The sequence below is a fragment of the Solanum dulcamara genome, chromosome 12 (assembly GCF_947179165.1).
Source record: "Solanum dulcamara chromosome 12, daSolDulc1.2, whole genome shotgun sequence".
Classification (NCBI taxonomy): Eukaryota; Viridiplantae; Streptophyta; class Magnoliopsida; order Solanales; family Solanaceae; genus Solanum; species Solanum dulcamara.
In genome coordinates this window covers 9,456,922-9,479,957 of record NC_077248.1, presented here as the reverse complement: position 1 = coordinate 9,479,957, position 23,036 = coordinate 9,456,922, and the positions used below count along the sequence as shown (strand labels likewise).

Sequence of the window (23,036 nt, the reverse complement as noted above, 5' to 3'; positions counted from 1 at the left end):
AGGGGTTGAGCCGCACACCCCCAAGCCTTATTATTCATAAAGCATAACAATACAAGGAGGGGGGGCATAAACCTTACCTCCGATTTTAATTGGTTCATAAGTCGGACAACCTACTAAGGTCGGCTAACTCATCCCCTGATACTATACAGTGCTTCCTAACTAACTAGAAAAGCGTTAAACCTACGAGAGGACTCCTCTCGATACAATGCAACTACGAAAAACGTAAATGAGGGAGACTCTCCCCTTCCATGTGAATACAAGAAAGAAACCTACGCTAGTCCTATCTAAATAAGCTACATTTCATAGCTAAATTGAAGAAGAGCAAGTATACGAATCTTCCAATTTCCATGGATCGAGATCGTTCATTACATCTGTGTCTTTCTTAGTCTTGTCATACCGAGTTTGTCCAGGATGTAAAAGTATGAAGTCCCTTTTTGGTTGTTGGAGATTTAGGCGTTGTATCTTGTTTACAGACACGCCATATCAAGTTTATGCAAGTTGTAATGATCCTTTTCAGTCACTGGGAACTGCAGTTTCGCAAGTAGTTGTGAGGTGTTCGATGTTGCTGATGTTGTTCTTGGATGCTGCATCTGTGTAGTGTACCTACAACACTAATGCAGAAGTGTTGCAAATCTGCACAAATGGTTCCTGTTAAGGCTTGTTGCTGAATCTGGTGGTTGTTGTATGTTGTTGTGTACATTTCAATGTGGTTATTGCAGTTATAGTTGTTGTAGCTTGTTGCTTGATGGATGTTGTTGTAGATGTATGTTGCAGTTCTGTAGTGTGCAAAGAGTTGTAGCTTTGCACCAAGAGAGACAATGCAAGAAGCATACACTTCAATCCCTTTCAGTATTTGTTGGTGTGACTGCTGAAACTCCAAAGCAGCTCCAAAATTGAGACAGATGTGGTAGTCTTTTATCGTACCTGCATCAAGGAAACAGATTGCAGCATACATAAGGAGAATTCATGGTGGTTCTTTGATTTGCTTGAGCTTTCTTCTTCTGAATGCAGCCATCTCCAGCTTGTCTAATTTGACATATCATCTGGTTGTATGTGGAAGATGTTGGTAAGTGTAGAACTGGTGAATGATATCAATTTCATGGCTATATTTGGACAAAGTGTCAGCTGGAAAGTTGGCTTCCCTGTATACATGGTTGCATTGGAACTGATCCAGTAATCTAACAAGATCTTGGAGCTCTGTAATGTGCTGGATCATTCTCCATGGTGGTCTAAGTCTGTGCTTCAACCATCCCACTAATAGTTCTGAATCAGTCTCCAACATTACCCTGCTATATCCATATTGGACACACTATTTAATTCTCATTACTGCAGCTTGAACCTCTGCCTGGTTATTAGATCCCTCTCCTAGTGGAGTTGCATATGCATATATCAGCTCCCCTTTATGATCTCTGAGTATACCACCTGCTCCTATCTTTCCAGGGTTGTTGATGGCACTTCCATCAGTTTTAAGCTTCACAAAGTTAGGAGGGGGTTTGTTCCATTTGACTTGGATCACACTTGTATCATGTTTGCTGTGTTCCACCATGTCCACAAATTCTTTCCATTTACAAGGCATCTTCTTATTAGGGAAAGAATTAATGGCCAGCATATATAAGTCTTTGACAATGGAGCATATAACTCTAGAAGAGCTAGATTTCTTGCCTCCATACTTGGAAGCACATCTATTTTTTCAAAGGTTCCAACACACAAAGATAGGGGTAGCTTGTATAAGCAACTTATGCATGTCATTGTTAGTCTTGATCAACCACCACCTCATTAAAAGATTCTTTAGAGGGGTGTTGCTGTGTTGCAGGCCCCAGAACCCTGAGAAATGCTTCCAAATATGTTGTGCAAAATGTCCAGAGACAAAAATATGGTCTATGTCATCCATACCTTTCCTATGGCAGCAAGAGCATGCAGCAGGTTCATATCCAAATGCTACAATTCTGTCATTTGTAGGCAACTTGAATCTGAAAGCTCTCCATAGTAGAAAGGAGACTTTGAAGGGTATATTGTTGTGCCAGATGTTACTGCTAGTGAGAGTTCTGTTCTTCTTCCTCACCAAGTTCCATGCAGATGCACATGTGAACTCTCCCTGAGAGTTGGGTTTCCAATCGGCCTGGTCCTTCATGTTAGGATTGTATTTGACAGGGGTGCTTAGAATTTGATTTATACTTTGTGGAGGGGCATGTTGTCTCACTTTGGCTTCATTCCAAACCCCATTTATGAAGTATTCAGAGACAGTACCAGCCACTTGTACATACATCACATTTTGTACTTTAATTACTATTGCCTTCGTCCCATATTAGATAGATATTTTTTATTTTACACGGTGATTAAAAAAAATTAATAGATTCATCAACTTTACTATTTTGTCTTTTGTTCATATTAATTAGCCTCTTGAAAATGGAATTCTTTGGATCTTCAAAAATTATTTAAACTTCCAAAACATATTAATTGTAGGGGTAAAATGGAAAAAATTTAATTAATTCTATCCTGATTTAGTAAGTAATCAAATAATATGAGACATATTTTTAATAAGATGCCCATCTAATATGGGACAAATGGAGTAATTTATTGACATATCTTATTTTTTGGAACAATAAGGGAAATACCAGTTATATTTTTGAGTGTGTACCAGGTTTTTGTGTAAGAATTTGCAAATGATATTGGAGATTTATATTGTGTAAGAACTTGGCAAATTATATTCGGTGTAACGAATTCGACTAAGAAAATATTGACAGGAAAAATCAATTCTTAATTTTTTTTATGAAATATCACCTGTGGAACCAATTCAACCACTTCTACATGCTATTGACTTATACTATTACTGAACTTTCAAGTGTGATCAATAATTTCCCTTTCAATGCCGCTGGCATAGAAAAAACCATTACCATTTAGAGGTGGATTTAACATTTTTTATTTATGAATTTCAAATTACATTTGTTTTCTTTATTGGATTCTAGATAAAGAATTTATATATATTAAATGAAACTTTTAACATAAATACAAGGTTTGAGTCAGATCTATTCGGTTTTGCCAAATCTATAACTATAAAGGTGGCCGTCCATCCTTGATTACCAACCATCAAAAGTTACGATGGAATGAAAAAATTCCTCCACTCTTTAATGAAAGATCTAGGATTTGAATCAATATGGAATAGACAAAATTTGTATAAGGAGCATTTTTCCTAGCTTTAAAAGGTCTTATGTGATGTGAATCCAAATTAATCGAAGCTCAAAGCGAATATCAAAAAGCAAATATTTGATAGCAAATAATGAAAATAAAAAATAAAAAATTAAACATTACCATGAATCCTTTGATTATCACATTACTTTACTATCGTTATTGTTCTTGTCTTGTAAATTTGCATCGCTTTTCGTTTTTTTGCATTATGCTATATATATTATTTTTCTATCTTACTTGGGACTGTGACTTTTGAGCTGAGGGTATTTCGGAAATAGTCTCTCTATCTCCATGAGGTAGTGGTAAGGTCTGCGACTCTGCGTACATCCTACCCTCCCCACACCTCACTTGTGGGATTTCACTGGGTATGTTTTTGTTGTTCTATTACCATGAATGCTGGCCTTCATGCTAAAAACAGTACACTAGGGCAACAAATACAGCTTTATGATTGCTACCATCATTCTTGGCAGTATATATCCTCATCTCTAAATATCATTTTCATGATAAACATTGTATATAGAAAATTTTATTACGATAAAAAATTGGTAAAGTTTGTTGTCTACCTAAAGTTCAAACGACCAACCACATTACCAATGCGTGTTGTGAATTGAATGGTATTTAGATATATTAATATAGTATACCGCCAAAATATAATATTGTTAGAAATTACGCACCTAATGTATATGACCTAGAAAGTTTCCCAAGCACTGCATCTAAAATAGTACTAGGTGTTTTTCTTCTTCTTTCATTATATACTAGGGTTGAATTTCTCATATATTTTGTTAGAAAATGCTACTGAGTCGGGTTCATCTATAAAGAGTGCTAATTCTCCCACCATAATATGATAGTAAAGATTTGTATATAGAATATATTTTGCATCCTTAATAGAGGATATTTAGCTTGTGAATAGTTAATCCGTCTTGTGATGATTTCCTATGATCGATAGCTCAAATCGAAATTCATGCAAATTATTAGGATTAAAATAATCAGGTCTCATGCGGAATTTAGCAAAGCAAACTTCGAAATATCATGAGTAAGAAGACAAAAGAGAAATATACTAAAAAAAACACAAATAGTTAACGTGGTTCGGTCAATCGACCTACATTCACAGAGGAGATGAGCAATCCACTATATAAAAGAGAGTACACCATATCGAGAGAAATAACCTCACACAATTGATTCGAAATAAAAAGAGTTTCACACAAGTGTTAACGTAACACTTGTGTCTCACAAATTCTTCCTCTAAACAAAACTTTCAAAACCCCTAACACTAAATTGTGAATGCTACCAACTTAGAAGGAATGAATTTCTATTTATAGAGTCATAAACTTTTTTCCTACAAGAAAACGGACTAGCCAAATATGGAGACTTTGTGTTTTCCTTTTAGGAAAAGGAAAACCCAGTTATGTTAGGAAAGTCAGTAAAAAATCCAACACAAATTAAATCCACCTCCGCAAGGAGAAACCCATAAATTTCCTAGACTGGTATTTACTAATACACATCTATTTCAATTACTTAACACCTTGTTTGGATTGTTGTTACATATCATTTTATAATGTATCATATCGTATTGTGTTGCATTGTAATGTATTATTTTGATAAAGACAATATTTGAATAGATTTTATCATTTTTTGTCATTATATAATTTCACACGTCAGTAATTTGAAGAATAAACCTATGTATGGGGTAAAACTATTATAACAAAGTAAGCTAAAGGATGAATTAATGATACAATACAATAAAATTTAAACAAATAAGGCATAAATTGGTCATTACATAAAATGAGATTTTTTGTCTTTACATAATGATGAATTTAACAATACGATTCAATACAATAAAATTTAAATAACAACGCTATATTGTATTTAAACAAACAACACAATACAATAGTTAACCACCACCCAAAATAATCGAACATAAAGGATGCTTCCTTAGAAAACACAAGTTTTTGGAATAATATGCTTCACAGAGAATCTTCAAAAATGGAAAATACAGAAATCAAATTATATGGAGTACTTCTATATATAATCGGCAAAGGAGATGCCAATATAAAGATTTATACAATCAGATCATTTATAAGGTAATTAATTACACATAAATATTAATTTGTATCCTACTGAAAAGGGTAAATAAATACCTACAATTATAACATGTTACATTATTATAGTATCATTTTATGTAACTCAAATCCGTAGAATTATGTAACTCAAATCCTTAGAATATAAAGGTAGTAATTAATTACAAATGATAAATTTTATTTCATACCTTTAATATATAGCTATATAAATTTAGTTCATTCTTGATGATCCTTTTTTCTTAATTTCTTGATATTCTCTTCCAAATCTTCAAAGTCAACATGGAGAGTTGGATGTATGTTTGGTGAATCTGAAAATTTTCTTTTGACAGTTTTTTTGGGTGCAGGTGGGCACTTTGTCATCACTGGGATTTTGTGATCCGAAGAAGTTGGAGTTATAAATCCATCATCATCATCATCGCGATCATTTCTCGATTTGTGTGTATCATCATCTTCACACAGCGTCTGTGTTGATCTTCTCTGTATTGTTCCAAACTGTTCTGAACGTGGCCTTCCTTTATCTGGATCCTCTGAACAATCTTCCAGAAATATTTCATTTTTATCATCATGATCTGGATTATTTTCATCTAGGTTTCGGTCAACAGCACCATGTTGACCAAGTGCAATATCCTCTATGCACTTATCTTGATTTTTGGACGTGGGGAGTTGTATGTCTTCACTGGATATAATCTTTTTCTCATCATCTTCTTCTTCCTTCACTTGGAAAAGGTTTGAATTTGACATATCGAAGATTATTCTATTTTTCAGAGAAAAAAAATGATAAAAAATAGACCTGATCTGAACAAGCGTCGATTATGGTAAAAAGGATGCTCACTTAATTAATGACTGATTTGTCATGAGTTGAGTTGTGAGCATGTCAATTATCAAGATAGATCAACACTTGAGTCAAAAGAGGATGGTGTTGAGGAAGAGAGGAGGAGAAGAAAAGAGAAAGAAATATGGTTTTACTTTTAATTTTAATAAACAAAGAGAAATGAGATCTAATATTGGTTGAGGAATAAAATGCTATCTCAACATTTTTAGTCAGCCAGCTAAATACATTTTCACCTTCCTAGCTGTAACAATTTGTAGATATTGCTAGCATATATTTAGTGTATAATAAGCATATAATATATATGTATTTGTTGTACACAGATTATATTATGATTATATATTAATTATACATTACATGATATTTGTAAAAATTTAATAATTATATAATTATTTTTTATTGTGAGATTTTTATTAGTTTTTTTAAAAAAAAAATAGGAGTGGAGGAAGGAGAAATAGGGGAGGAAATTACAAGGTGGGAAATTGAACTCTCACCAAGATGGTGAAACTTTAGGTAACCAAATAACTGAGCTACTAAAATTTTTCGTTGTGAGATTTGTTAAGTTGTTGTTTAGCATAACTCAACATCAAAAATCTCATTGTTTATAGAGTTTCTTCAAATGATATTCATCTATTCAACTTTGACTTTGCACGCCCCTTAATTAAGAAACAATGATAAATATAGAATATTTTATCATTATACTCATATTAATTGACATAATCTTAGATCTTAGAATTGACATGGGAAATAAAAATTAATGTTGATGGTAATACAATTTTTTTTTGTCTTTTCTTGATATGATAATTAGGAATAGTAACAAGTAAAAGTGAATGAAGGGAGTATTTTCTTTTCATTTTCTGAGCTTAGAGAGATTTGGAATGTAATTGTTAACTCTCTCAGTCTCAAATTATTTATCATATTTTTCTTTTACACTTTCTTAAGAAAATATTAATTAGAGGATTTTTTTATTATTATTTTATTCTAATTTAAGATATAATAATTTCTCTTCATCCAATATTTATTTTATTGATGTATTTATAATCACTACTAACAATAAAATGAAAAAAAAAAGAATTGATTTTATTTTATATTTCTAATATAATAAATAATTAAAATAATTATTTTTAAAAAATCACTATAAAAATTTGAGATGGAGAAATATTAAGCTTAGCGTATAAGGTGAAGAGAAAGGTCAAATGAGAAAGAAGCTGCCGTCAGAAGAAGGAAAAGGTGTGGTAGAGACTAGAGAGCCCCACGACCAACGAATATTAATGAAGTGATAAAAAAAAATTATTTTTAATTAAAAATATTAAATACGAAACTTTTAAAATGAAAAATGTTTTTAATATAAAACCCTTTAATCTCTTAATAGAATTTTCTTAATGCAAATTCGAATTAGAGCACGTTTGGATTAGTTTATACGTTGTTTTTAATTTTTTTAAGTGTTTGACTAACTAAATTAAAATCATTTTGTGATTAAAATAAGTTTATAAGCTAAAAAAATAAATTAGAGTACCTCAACTTATATTTTTTAACTTATAAGTTATTTTTAATTGTAAACAGTTTTAAAAAAGCTTATCCCTCTTAATCTAACCTCAAAGTGATCGATCATTCACTACGTGGAACAGTAGGTAAAAAAAGGTTGAGCGCCCTTGGCGCAGGATCCAATGCACAGAAATTCTAATATTTTGCATTTCATTTTTATCCGTCTTTGCAGTGTTGGCATCAGGCCGGAGGCTGTGTGTTCTTTACGGTTCGATCCAACTCGATAATTTTAATTTATATTTTAAATTTATAGTTAAGAAAAATACTATTAAATATGTAAAATTTAATAATTTAGAATTTAATTATTTTAAAAAAAAATAATTTAAATTCAGACTCCGCATTTGATCACTTAGCATAGAATTGGAATATAGTAAGTGCAAATACTAATAACATCATTGTTCATAGTAGGTTAGAACTTGGAAATTGTAGGAGTTTAGTTATGCAACTAAGCACGTGTGGTCATCTTAGTTTTCAACTTGTCAAGACTTTTTAACAACAACTACTACTAATTCCCCTCTATAAATTAATGCTTTGTTTTGCATGACCATATATAATCTTAACTAATTTTTAGCACCCGAGGTTTATATCATGCTAATACTCTTGGTATATTATGGTTGAAATGGGAAGTCAAAGACTTTTTGTTTGGTTTTTTTTTTCTTCATTTACTTCATGATTAGGAAGATCTCATTTTCTATCTTTACATTAATAAATTGTTCTTTTATTGGACTTGTGAAGAGTTGGTGAAAAAGAGTGTGATCTCGTACTTATAAGAAATGAATTTGAAGGTAAAATTGGTTGATTTGTCTCCCCATCGCAAAATATATGTTGAGGCATAATTCAAATCTAGTTTTGAAAAAAAAAACTATTAACGCTTTTTTGATTGTTGTAGAGCTTGTTTGGCTTAGCTTATTTAAACAGCAAAAAAATAAGTTGGCTTATAAGTTGTTTTAGATAAGCTAAGTCAAACAAGCTCAATTATTTTATTGGACTTATTTGAGTACAAAGTGGCTTTAAATTGATCAATCAAGCGCTCAAAAATATAAGTCAATCAAACGGGCTCTAACTCCCTGTTAATTCTCTTCTATTTTTATTTTTATTTTGGTAACTCCCCATTAATTCTCTCTGTTTTTTTAGTCAACTTGTTTGTGCAACATAGCAATTTTCTGCTACGAGTCTATGTATTAGAAATTGTGGAACTTCATAGAGCGACTGGTCACAACAATTTGCATTCTAATCGGACTAAAATTGCTTTCAAGACAGCGGCTTGTATTACCGATATTGTTATTGTTTTATTCCTGTTAAGTTTCAATAATGTTATGATTTTTTCAATAAATAAATGTCGGACATGAATTTGTATATAACTTTTAACATCTACCTCATTAAATTGCTTAACTAAAATAAATAAAAAAATTCATAAATAGCTATATGTATGTAAATTATGCTCTTTAGCTACCGTTTGCTTAATTACACTCCATAGCTATAGTTTCACTTGCTATGGGTATTTCCGTTTGAATATTTCGTTTGTCAATATACAAACATGATAAGTATATACAAATTATGTATTTATACATTTAGGAATTTTTTAGAACTCCGTTTGTATATTTCGCTTGTCAATATACAAATAGGGTAATTATATACATTTAAGAATTTTTCAGAATTTATGCAAATCAAATGTATCAACAAATCATATACAAACATGATAATTACATACAAATTCTGAATTTATATAGTTATGAATTTTTGATAACTTATACAAATCAAATGTATCAACAAATCATATACAAATAGATAGCGTAACATATACAAATTGTGGATTTATATAATTAGGGATCGAATTATACAAATTCTGAATTTATATAATTTGGAATCGATTATACAAATTAAATAACAAAATTAATTAAACTATAGCCTCGTTTAATGATTTACCGAAATTATAAATTAAGTACATAATAACTATTAAGCATTTAATGATTTGCCGAAACTATAAATTAAGAACAAGATAACTATTAAATGTTTGCCATTCGCGTAACTTCCTCTAAAATAAATTGGCATGGTTTAATGTCAACGCCCTTTTTGGGAAAATATTCCTCCAACTTTTAAAGTCGAAACTCAGTATATTTGTCTCTTGATTCATTTCCTTGGGGTCTATTTGGAAAGCCACCTGATAATTAAATATTTTATAATTATTAGGGTAGTAATTATCAGCCTAGTAATTACACAATCTAGTAATTACGATGACATGTTTGTTTGCCATAATGTAATTATAGTGTAATTATAAGTGTATTATTTGGTTGCACAAGTGGAATTACGAGGTTATATTAAATTTTAAAAATAAAAGTTAATTATCTAAACTTAAAATTCATATTAGACAAATAAGATTTTTTAATAATGATATTAAATTAAATATTTAAGATATATTGTCTTTTGAAAATATATTAATTAATAAACATACGTTCTTACTAATATTATAAAAAATAATTGATTTATATTTTTTAAAGTTAGTATGTTTTTATTAAATTAATCATAAAAATTAAAAATATAAGATTTTTTTGAGCATCATGAAATGCATGTTTGACAAAAATATTAATATAATAAATATAAGTCATAAAATTATTAAAACATTTGACAAAAAGATAATCTATCAAATCTAACTAAAATATAATTGACTTGCAATGTGAAATATGAAACCAATAATATTAAAATAAATTAAACTGAAAATATAACATAAGTTCTAAATTCAAAATAAATTTTATAACATAATACTACTCTTATGTCAAGTTTCAACATAATGTACATAAATATGATTTAAGAGAAAAGAAAAACGTGCGTCTATAACTTTATTCAACAATGACTTCTACTTTAATATAAAAATTAGAACACTGACAAAATTATGCTCATGAAAAAAATAAACATAGAATTAAAAAAAGGGTAATAAGAAAAATTAAATGGAATCACATAAAGTAAAGGTTGCGAATGAGAAGGAAATTGTAACGACCCGTTAGGTCATTTTGAGCACTAAAACTATTTTGGCTCTTTCAGTAAAATTTTAAATAAAAATTTGAGCTATTCATTTAATTATGGTTATTTAGTTGAAGGGTATCCTTTTAAATAATTAATTTATGTGGTGATTTGTTTTTTTATAATTAATTATTAATGAAAGACAATAGTTTTTTTTAAAAAAAAAAAGTGGGCCATTCCCACTATTCTTTAAGTCCATATAACTAGGTTAGATAAAATAGAAATAGTTATTTTATAATCTAGAATTTGAGAAAGTAAAGTAAAAGAAGTAAAAGAGAACAAGAGGACGAGAGACTCACTGCGGCGGAAATAAAAATGAGAAAAAAGTTGAGTGAACCAGATAAGGTAATTCTATGCAAGTTTTATATAGGAGCATAGGGTACTATTGTTATCGATGCATAATGAAAAAATTGGTACAAGAATAATAATAAAAAATATAATGTCATCATGTGTTTAACAGAAAGAAGGAAAATTGAATTGAAAGATGCTATTCACGTGGGTCCTTTGTGCATTTTTTTTTTTTACCTTATGGGTGATTAGTTTTAATACTGACTAACTACTAATGAAGTGCCAAATAAGAGTGCGTATAGTTCTGTCGAGTTAATAATTTCCTAATCAACATTAGAATGTTGTTATTAAGAATGAAACAAGGGTTACTGTTTTATCTTTTTTTTTTCTTAATTGTTAGCAAAGCTACAGGGCACTAGTCAAACAATTAAACAAAGTATGTAGACAAAACTGTTCCAACTAATAGAATGTTTTATTATATGTGATAATTGTTATGAGTGGGTAAGGATTAGAATGGATACAGGGATATAGGGCGTAGGATTTTGAGGTTTTTAGATTTTGTTTTTTCGTGAGGGCTTCGTAATTTGTTTTTTTTATTTTATTATTATCACATTATAATTTAAGTTTGATATATTAAGATATGAAATTAAATGTTAGGTGTATTTTATTATATGAATATCACCATATCTATAGTATTGGAGGGATTTAGAGTTAACCCTAGGCTTGAGATTTAGGTAATTAATTCATTATAGATTTAGGGTGAGTTTTTGGGTCTAGGCTAGACATATAGTAATATGGTGTCTACGGATTCGTTTACTTATGAATAATACATTTTTGATAGATTTGGAACGTTCTGAGGCCTTACGAAAAGAAAATGCAAAATCTTAAGAATTTGTGACACGTGTTCGACATTCAAGGTATGTTAAGACTTTTAGACTTCGTTGAAGGATGTTTTTCTAATTAGAGATTAAAAATTAAAATAGATAACGGGTAAGGGCGAAAGATGGGGGTCTCGTATCAATGGTGTGATGGGCATAATACGAGTACCGGTGTTATAAAGGGAAAGTTTATTACTATAGAATGAAGGATTGTAATTTGAGAATGTCAAAGCATATAGGCATTAGCTAATGTATTATTGATTGATTTCTTTTGTGTGATTGTGCTTCTTATTTGAACCCATGTAATTGTGATAGTTGAGGTGATTATATGTCATACTGATATTTGATTTATTGAGATGCATCATCATTCATCCCCTATGTTGTTGAAATTATATTGTGCACATGCATTGACATGAGATTGAGAATATAAGTAAAGGTCTGACAGAAGAAAAATCATTCGTGAGAGAACATTTTGTGGTTATAAGTTGGGCACATAGAGATTGTCCGTGCTGGGGATGATTTGATTTTATGATAGTGGGTTGAGATCGTCCGCACAGACACGTGGAGATTATCTGTGTCGGTATATGGACCTCGCGAGTTTCCCATGTGTCACAAACTCTCGAAGTATATTCCGAGAAGTATTGTGTATATACGATTGTGAGGTTACTTGGTATTTGAGGTATATCATCTCATGGTGTTGCATTGCATCTCATTATCTTCTTCATTTTTACTTGATTATGTGTTAAATATTTTGTGACGTTTGATTACCCCTATTTTGGTGAGACTTGATTGATATATGTAATGTAGAATTATAAATTTGAGAATGAATTTTATATATACTCCTGTCACTACTTCTTTGTTGCCGGTCAATGAGATATAATGGGTACATGTAGTTTTATGCTCATACTACATTTGTTGCACTCTTTTGTGGTGCAGATTCGATTCTAAATACGAGCGCATCTAATGGAGTTTTTTGAGTCCGAGCTTGGGTTATCTTGGAGTTGTGCTGAGCTGCTTGACTGTTCTGCGGCCCATACCTCCCTCTATCTTTCATTTATTCTATTATTTTAGTATTCAGACAGAATATTTATTACGTCTAAACTGGTTATTTTAGTTTCATATTTGAATCCTATTTTCGATACTCTTGTACTTATGACACCAAATCTTTGGTGGTATTTTAGTTTTCTGCATTTCATACTTATGAAAGACTTAACGTATGGGATATTCTGATTGTCGCTTATTCTTTACTTTATTTAATTAATTAAATTGATAAAATGGTTAGGTTGGCTTACCTATCAGTTGGGGACATAGGTGTCATCACGACTTGTGATTTGGGTCATGACATAAATGAAATATAAATAATAAAAAATAAAAAATATATTTTTAGAAAATATTAGAATAATAAGAATTTAAATAGTAATAAAAATAAATTAAAATAAAAACATAAGCATAGAAATAAAAGGAAAAAATTTAAAACTAATCAGCTTGTAATTACACCAATTTACAGCCTTCCCCTGAAAATTGGAGAATGTAATTACCCCCTGCCAATTACACTAAATTATCTGTTGACCATGTAATTAAATAGCCGACTAAACATGCCAAACAGCGTATACACCTAATTACACCAAATTCAATTATTAGAGTGATTTTCCAATCAGACCCTTAATAAAATTGAATAGTGCAATTGTGTAAATTTTCCTTCTGAAAGGACAATTGCCTTTGACTCATTTACTTAAATAATATAGTACATAGTATTAATTAAAAATTTTAGTACATGTTCATCTTTATAAAAAATGACAATACTTTTCTAACCCGAAATAGCAAAAAAAATAAAAATACTAAAAATGTTTTCTCTCCCTCTCTTCCGTTTTTACCCTTTCTTTTTCTCTTTCTCTTTCTCTTTTCTCTCTCCTTCTTCTCTTCTTTTTTGTCCGATTTTCCTACTTTTTTTAATTCCATTTTTTTCTCTTTCTCCCCTTTTCAAAATAACTAGTTTAGAATACGTGTTTTGCACGTGTGTCTCACGTCAATAAATAAAACTATATATAAAATTAATAAAATTATTTTAAAAATAGTAATTGATGTTAAAATATATAATAATTTTATATACGAAGGTTAAAAAGTTATTTTAAAAAAAGTCAATCTCTTGCTTTAATATTTTTATTCTTTTATTTATTTATTTACCATAATTTTAATAAGATCTATATAAAGTCAAAATATTGATTTTAAAGTCTAAATGTTAGAATTTTTAATATAGTTCAAAAAACGAAAAATTTGTCACTTTTTGTATATTAAGAAAAAAGAAGATATTTTTTTTATGTTTTACTTTTAGCCTTTGACTATTTATTTTTCAAGTCTGCAATAAACTTTAATTTATATGGATATTACCATAAAGAACCGAAGGAGTATAAAGAATGAATAATGACCACATCTTGCTATGGCAGAAAAAAAAACCAGCACGTATATATAGTTCATCAACTTGTATTGCATTATAAGTCTCTTGCAACATGGCCTACATATTTATTATTGTAAACTTCAAAACATACTAAAATTTTAAAAAACTTATCTCAAATTACAGAAAAATTATTTTTGCATATATACTATCAATGATTTAATTGGTAAAAAAAATTCTAAACCTAAATCTAATTTCCCACACCCCCTATGGAAATTTTGAAAGAATGATCTAAAACCTAAATAAAGAGAGACATAAGTAAGTAATATTCCTTAATTATTTAAAGGAATCCTGATTCTAAAGTGATTCCTAAAGATAAATAAATTAAATTCTTATAAATTAATTTAAATAATTTAGTGTATAATAAAAGTCGATATATGTATATATGTAGAGAGATACAGAAGGAGTGGTCAAACTCGATTTACAACGAGTAACGTGTTGATCTGCCTTCGAACTTAATTAGTAAGCTCCAACTTGAAAGGATCAGCTAAAACCTTAAATTTATAGGTTCATCATAAAAATAAAAGGTAACAAATAAGTTTAATAAAAGATTCAACTATAATACTAACGAATAATATAACAAAATATAGTTAATAACATAATCAAAACTAAGTCACAATTAAACAAAGAAAGAAAAAAAAATATATAAACCTTTGATTTTTTTGGTTACTTCATTAACGACAACATGCTTGTTTCGTCCAATTTTTCTTTAGTAAGCCCCAAATTGAAATGATGGACTAAAACCCTAAATTTATAGGTTCATCATTAAAATAAAAGTTAATAAATAAATTTAATTAAAGATTCAATTATAATAATAATGAAAAATATATCAAATTATAATTAATAAAATAATCAAAATTAAGTCACAATTAAACAGAGAAAGAAAGAAAAAAAGGAAAGAAATAACCTTTGATTTTTATTTGGTTACTTCATTCAACGGCAACGTGCTTGTTTCGGCCAATTTTTCGATCAGAATTTTTCAACTGAAAAAGAAATACGAGAAATTATCAAAAAGGAAAATTCACTGTCAATTGTTAATTATGTATAATTCCTAAGAATAAAAATAATCAAAACAAAAGAATAATTTAAAAATAATAATCGAAAAAGTCATACTTGTATGAAATCTAGACGCTATAAAAATAAAAAGAAAAAAATTATTTAAAATCAATTAGATTTCTCTAACACAAAAATTGAAACAGGTAAATCTTCTACCATACAAAAAGAGAGAATTTTACAATTTGATTTCACAACAGAGAGATGTTAGCTGAAAATGTTGGCAAAGTTTATATTTTGAGAAAAAGTTAAGTATTTTGAGACAGAAATTTAGTTGAATACAATTTGTATTAGGGACCTTCTGTTATACCCACATAAGGAGTTTTATGATCGTGGTAATGTTACTTTGTCCAGTGTTTTGTTTTTATGTATAATTACAATTTTATTGCCAAATATAATAGTAGAGTCGGACACTTTAAATATATAGCAAAGTTAGAATACCTTTCAGTATTTTAATATCATTGAAACTTGACTATTTTCAACTTTTATTTTTTTGATACATTGTTTTTTCGTTGGAAAACTTGCGCTTTTAATGTTAGATTTTCTTGCATGTGCTTATGTTTACATATTGTGCCGAGAAAGTCTTTTAACAATAGGATACTTACTACTAATTTAATATTTCTATTAAAGAAGAAGTTTAAAAATTGAATCATAATTAAGGAACAATATCGTCTGAATTTTTTAATAAAGGGTTAAAAGTTCAATCAACATTTTAAGAGTTTTCATGCTTTTAATATAGTATAGATAATTAATTATTCTAATTTAAAAATTGATTTTGAATTGGATATTATAGAAATGATATTTTTACTACTTTTTAAATTAAATAATTCTTTTTATATAAATACATATATAATGCATTTCTAACACAATAAAAGAAATATATATATAAACAATAAGTGTAATACATTTTAAATTTAATATATTATACATATTATAGGCATGTTTCAATGCACATGGTGAATAATTAATTATTCTAATTTAAAACTTGATTTTGAATTGGATATTATAGAAATGATATTTTTACTACTTTTTAAATTAAATAATTTTTTTTATATAAATACATATATAATGCATTTCTAACACAATAAAAGAAATATATATAAACAATAAGTGTAATACATTTTAAATTTAATATATTATACATATTATAGGCATGTTTCAATGCACATGGTGAATATATAACTAAAACATTTTTAATACAAATATATTATAAGTATTATGTGTGAATTTCAAACATTCTAGTACTATTCAAATTAATTTACGCTCTTAAAATGTATTATATTTGTTGAAATAACAATAATTGAATTCATAACAATGTATAATATTGAATTCTAATTGTAATACATTTTGAATTCAATATATTATACATATTATAGAGATGTTTCAATGCACGTTGTGAATATATAACTAAAATATTTTGAATACAATAATATATTCCGTTAATAAGAAAAAAAATAAAGGGCCCCTCTTCTTTGCAAAAAAGCTGGCTTGAACCTTTGGGTAGACTCTGCAGGATCAACAACCATAGCTGCACGGAGTGCGGTAGAATTCCTCGGTACGGTTGGACCCATCAGATCAGTTAACTAAAAAACGGATTACTTTTGGTCAAAATATAAATAGGGGTTAGATGCTCTCTCCGCCCATGCCGAATACCCCCGGCTGCTCCAGAGCGACTACTCCGCCTAGCCTATCTTCCTGCCCGCCCCCGGTTCTCTATGCTCGGTTCCACAATCAATCCCAGATCCATCTATTTGAGGGAGGTCCAATTCCGCGCTGGAAAAAAATTATAATACATTTTGAATTCAATATATTATAGGCATGTTTCAATGCAGGTGGTAAATATATAACTAAAATATTTTTAATACGATAATGTATTCCGTTAATAGGAGAAAAAAATAAAAAATAATTATAATAGATTTTGAATTTAATATATTATAGGCATGTTTCAATGCACGTGGTGAATATATAACTAAAATATTTATAATACAATAATATATTTTAGCACAATTAATAAGAGAAAAAATAAACAATAATTATAATACATTTTGAAATCAATTTATGATACATATTATATGCATCTTTCAATAAATGTGGTGAATATATAATTAAAATATTTTTAATACAAATATATTATAAGTATTATATGTGAATTTCAAACATTTTGGTACTATTTAAATTAGTTTTAAATTAGGATAATCAATTATTATTTTAAAAAAAAGGGAGAAAGAGAAAGAGAAAGAGAAAGAGAAAAAATAGATAGAAAAAAAAAGCACGCAAAAAGGGGGGGGGGGAGAAAGAGAGGGGTAATAGAGTAATTTTAGTTATTAATTAAGATAAATATGTTGTAAACCATAAAAAAAATATCCTAAAAAGGGGTAATTATTAATCTAAAAGAGTTCATTTATATATAAATGGAAAAATTACCAAATTACATACCTTATATTCTTATATTTTCAATTATTCCCTACCATTTGTAAAAATTTCAAAAATCCCACTTCTGATACATAAGAATGATGCTGATACACCGCGATTTGATACATAAGACATTTTCATGATACATCGCTAGTTGATACAAAACAAACACAAAATGCCTCAGTAAAACATAAGTTTTACTGCTATTTTTGTTGTGTTCATGATATATTAGGTGTTATAAACTGATTCATAAGTTTTATTTATATTACAATGTTTGGTATCAACTAGCGATGTACCATGAAAAGAACTTATGTATCAAATCGCGATTTATCAGCGTCATTCGTATGTATCAAAAATCTGAAAAAAAGAGGAAATTCAGATAATTACCAAAAAAATCAGGATAAATTATAATTGGGTTTTTTCACTATGAAATTTAAGTAAAATACCCTATAAAAATTCCATTGCCTTTTTCCTATCGGGCCCCAAATGTCTAATTGGCCTATTCTGTCAAAGCCTGTAGGACTAACTTGTCCGAAGGCCCAAATTTAGCTACCCCCATGGATTGGAATGATAGTCCATCTAAAAAATTGCAAGGGTCATTTTCACTTTCGCCCTTATTTTGTGTTGGTATTTAATTTATGTTCCTCATAATTTAAAAAAATCGCCGATATAAGATTATATTTTGTATTATAATATTCCAATAGTTATGTCATGATTTTAATTCTGTTTCTAAAGAACTTATATCCCATTAGGTGTAAATTAGTTGTTAATATTCCAAGTTTGTAGTGACTTCCCAAAATCATTAGGATCTTGTGGTTAATTTCTGGCTATCTTTAGTATTTACAACAAAAATAACTTCATGAATTTTATGGCTATCTGCTAAAATAGTCAAGATTCGGTGACCAACTTTTACGATTTTTGGCCAAGAATCTTTTTTTTTTTGGTAAAACTTTTTTTAAACGAAACCAAAATTTAAATGATGGTGGTGAAAAATCCTATTTGTGCAAATTATCCTAGCTTGATAGGGCTTATTCCCTAACGAAAATCTTCTTCTGGAGTGTTTAACAATAAAAATGCACGATTAGTAAACTTTTGTTTTTTCAAATACATTTACAAAAATAGCCTTCATTTGCTCCAAGCGGGAAGGATTATCGAAAAGCTATTCACAATGAAGGAAATCACTATATAATTGTAAAAATACTCTCTTGGTGGGTGTGATGTAGGCAACGGACAGGGGTGGATTCACCGTGTGAATTAGTTGTTGATTTTTGAGTTCGTTGAAGTTATTTAAGTTTGAGTTACCACTATTCTTTTAATAAATATATATATATTTTGGTCCTGGGAGGAAATGATCCATCACCTAGGATATAATGAGGAGGTTAAATTTCTTAAGTATACGCATTGAATTCTGTAGTCTTGAATATTTTTCTTTTCGTCTTAATATTTCTAACTTTCTGTTTCACAATTTACTTATATATTTTGGTTTACTATTAAACACAGACTAATTAATAATATTGTATACATAGATGAAGTGATGGGAGATTGCGTTTAGTCTGTCTAGCATAGACTCCTAGTCAAATACTCTTATATTTCCCCTATTCTAATCATGTACCTAGCTGAAAAAGACGCAAAAAACCTATTCAAAGTCAATATCAAAATTATAAAGATCATAACAGTCCTTGATTCAATAGAGAATTGAATTAGACAAAAAGCTCGAGCCCTCAAAAATCCGCATATCACCATGAAAGAGTATTCTATGATTAGACTGACTTCAGACTGATCGTATTCACATAGATAACTTTAGCCTCATAGATTTTTGTAATACTAACTATTTAGACAGAATGTCGGATTCTATTCACTTTAGAATGTGAGGTCCAGACTCCCGATTCCCCAGGAAGAATTATCCTTCTCTTTAATTTCTCTTCTACTAATAATTACTCCCAAGTTCACTTTTACTTGGTCATTTATTTCTAAAATAGATTTTCATTTTACTTATCAATATTGACATATTAAGAAAAGATAATTTTTTATATATATTTTATCCTTAACATTAAATACTATTCTCTAAATCATTTTTTAAAATCTAATGCTAAACATCAATTAATAGAGATAATCGGTAAAATACCTATATCAATATTTTTTTCTTAATTGATGCGACAATTCAAATAGTGACAAATAAAAATGAACGGATTGCGTATCATATAAACCTGTTAAGTGGGTCGGGTTGGATCAGACCGACCGACTTATTTTTTGGCCCACCGGTTACCGGACCGGGGCCGGGCCTGATTACACCCCTTGCTGGGCTGGGCAGGGCCGAGCCTAACAGTGAAACAAATCGTAAACAGCCCCGGCCCATGACCCATAGTGTATAGTATCCGAGTCTAATGGGCCAGACCGGGTTGGATCCGTTGGGCTTGGTTTTTTTGCTGCATTTATGTATTCAAAAATTTGAGTCAATCATCAATATAGTGTATCGTTATCTATTTAATTTAGAAGGAATTATAATAATTTATATACTCATAATATACTATCTATTATAGTGATATACTTAATTATATATTATATATACCTACAATGTATATCTAATATACTCACAATATACTATCTATTATAATAATATACTTACATTATATTATATATACTTACAATGTATATCTAATATACACACAATATACTATCTATTACTTACATTATATATTATATATACTTACAATGTATATCTAATATACACACAATATACTATCTATTACTTACATTATATATTATATATATTTACAATGCATAACAAATATACTCATAATATACTATCTATTATAATAATATTTTTTCAAGTATTAAAATCTTATAGTGACTATAAATTTAATTTTTCTTAGATGATTATGTAAAGTAAAAATAATTATTTAATTGAATCATACAAAATTTATAAGAAAAAAATTAAGAAATGCGAAGACTCAATGAGTCTTTGACTTTATTAATATATTGATAAAATTCAAAACATACAAGTTACAAACTTACAATTAGTTGTATATAATAAATTGTAACTTCTACATATTTCGAATTATTTTCTCTAATTCATTTGTATTAACATTAATAGGAATTGACTCATAATTTTCAAAATCAACAAATCCGTAATTCGGACTAGCTTGTGCTGAAGGATATCCAATTGATATTATTTCTTCAAGTTCTTTGTCTTCTCCCGTATCTTTGTCTTCTCCGGTATCTTCTGCTCTTCCTTTATTTCTACACTCTAATCTAATCCAATCTCTGAGGCAAACAAAAACATTCATGGCATTGCTCTCAAAAGAGTGTCGATTGTCTCCGATCTGCTGCCTTTCTTGACTAAATGTCCTCTCCGATGCAACAGTTGACATTGGAACATTTAGCACATCCCTAGCCATGATTGATAATACTAGATATTGTTTTTGAGTGACACTATTTTCATCATAGGTCTCTGGAGTCTGTCTCAAATAATAATTAAACTCTTCTCGATTTATGCTCCGTTGTGATGTAGGCTGTATTCTATTTCAAATAGATAAATTAGAAAAATCATGGGCAAGCATACCACGTGCCTGTCTTTTAGAAGATGATGGCTCGTCAGAAGGATGAGATAGAGGAACAGTATGACTAGGGATAACATTATCAAGTAAATAAATATAATGATTATATAGTGTTTAAATATAATCATTTGTATCACTCATCGCCTTAAACATACTAGGATCTTCATCTTTTTCAATTTCTATAGGAGTATATATAAGGTGAATACATCCAGACATAGTATTAAAATTTTATATACGGATTTAACATAACACTAATTAAATAAATAGGAGGAATAGAAAAAAATATTTTTCTATCATTTCAGCAACAACTTCTCTGTAATCATCTTTCTTTTTATATTCCATAAGCAATACAAAATTTTTGGCTAAATAAGCTAAAATATTAGAAAGTGTAAGATAATAAGCACCAGAAAATTCAAGAGTAGCCAAATAATTTTTTTAAAAAAACATATCAACATCATTAATTTTAGTCCAATTAGATTCTTCCAACATGACTTCGAAAAATTTATATGCATATTGATTAAAAATTTATATGCGCTCTCCTCTATTTGCTGTCCGCTCTCTTCTCTCTCCTCTCATCTTCCACAACGGTAAGTGACTCCCCACCCCCGACCCCCCTGACCCCCCACCTCTGTCCCACCTACACCCAGGCCAACACCTCCCCAAGCGGCTACCGACGAAGACTATTTCCGGCCAGATCTCTCCCCCTTCTGTTCTCTCTCTTCATCTCTTCTTTCCTTCTTCTTTGTGTTTTTTTTCTTTTCTTTTTTCCTCTTTGACTGCGATCGAAAATCCTCCACCAGTAGATTTTTGGGCAATTTTTGCACAGGTATTTCGGTATTTCCGGCGAGTGAACAGTGTTTCCGGCGTATGAACAGTATTTCCAGCGCATGAACAGTGTTTCCGGCGCGTGAACAGTGTTTCCGGCACGTGAACAGTGTTTCGAGGTGAACAGTATTTTCAGCGCGCGAACAATATTTCCGGCGTGAACCAGGTTCTTTTCAACTGGAGTTGGTACCTCCGGTTTCCAAATATTCTTTGTTCATACACTTGTCGTTATATTTTGCTGACTTTAGACCATTGAATACTTTAGTAGTTCATACGCGTTTTCGTGGCTTTGGATAGTGATGGTAGATTAGGGTCATATTCTCATTTAGGGTCAGGGACGAGGGTAAGGAGGGGTAAATGGGTTAAAGGAGAGTCTAGACTAAGAGTAGGTTCTTGGAACATTGGGACGTTAACGGGAAAGTCAATAGAGCTAGTTAAGATTCTTAAGAAAAGGAAAATTAATATAGCTTGTGTCCAAGAGACCAAATGGGTAGGTACTAAAGCTAAGGAGGTAGACGGGTATAAGCTTTGGTTCTCTAGTAGATCAAAGTATAGGAATGGGGTAGGCATTTTAGTAGACAGTGATCTAAGGGATTAGGTGGTGGAGGTTAGGAGAATCACTGATAGGATGATGTCGATTAAGGTGGTCGTTGAAGGGACCACTTTGAACATTATTAGTGCTTATGCGCCGCAAGCGGGCTTAGAAGAGGAGGAGAAGAGGCGCTTTTGGGAGGATTTGGACGAGTTAGTGGGAAGCATACCGCCTACTGAGAAGCTTTTCGTGGGAGGGGACTTCAATGGGCACATCGGGTCTATTTCGGAAGGGTATGACGATGTGCATGGAGGCTTTGGCTTCGGGGACAGAAATGGAGGAAGAGTTTTACTTTTGGAGTTCGCAAGAGCTTTTGGGTTGGT

General features: G+C 29.9%; 1 protein-coding gene across 1 annotated transcript; it reads right to left on the bottom strand.

The window, feature by feature from the left end:
• Window positions 1-5,400: 5,400 nt before the first annotated feature.
• Window positions 5,401-6,331, bottom strand: LOC129875994 (uncharacterized). The gene has a single exon (XM_055951270.1). The coding sequence runs from the start codon at window positions 6,003-6,005 to the stop codon at window positions 5,481-5,483; it is 525 nt and encodes a 174-aa protein (XP_055807245.1). The 5' UTR covers window positions 6,006-6,331; the 3' UTR covers window positions 5,401-5,480.
• Window positions 6,332-23,036: the final 16,705 nt, after the last annotated feature.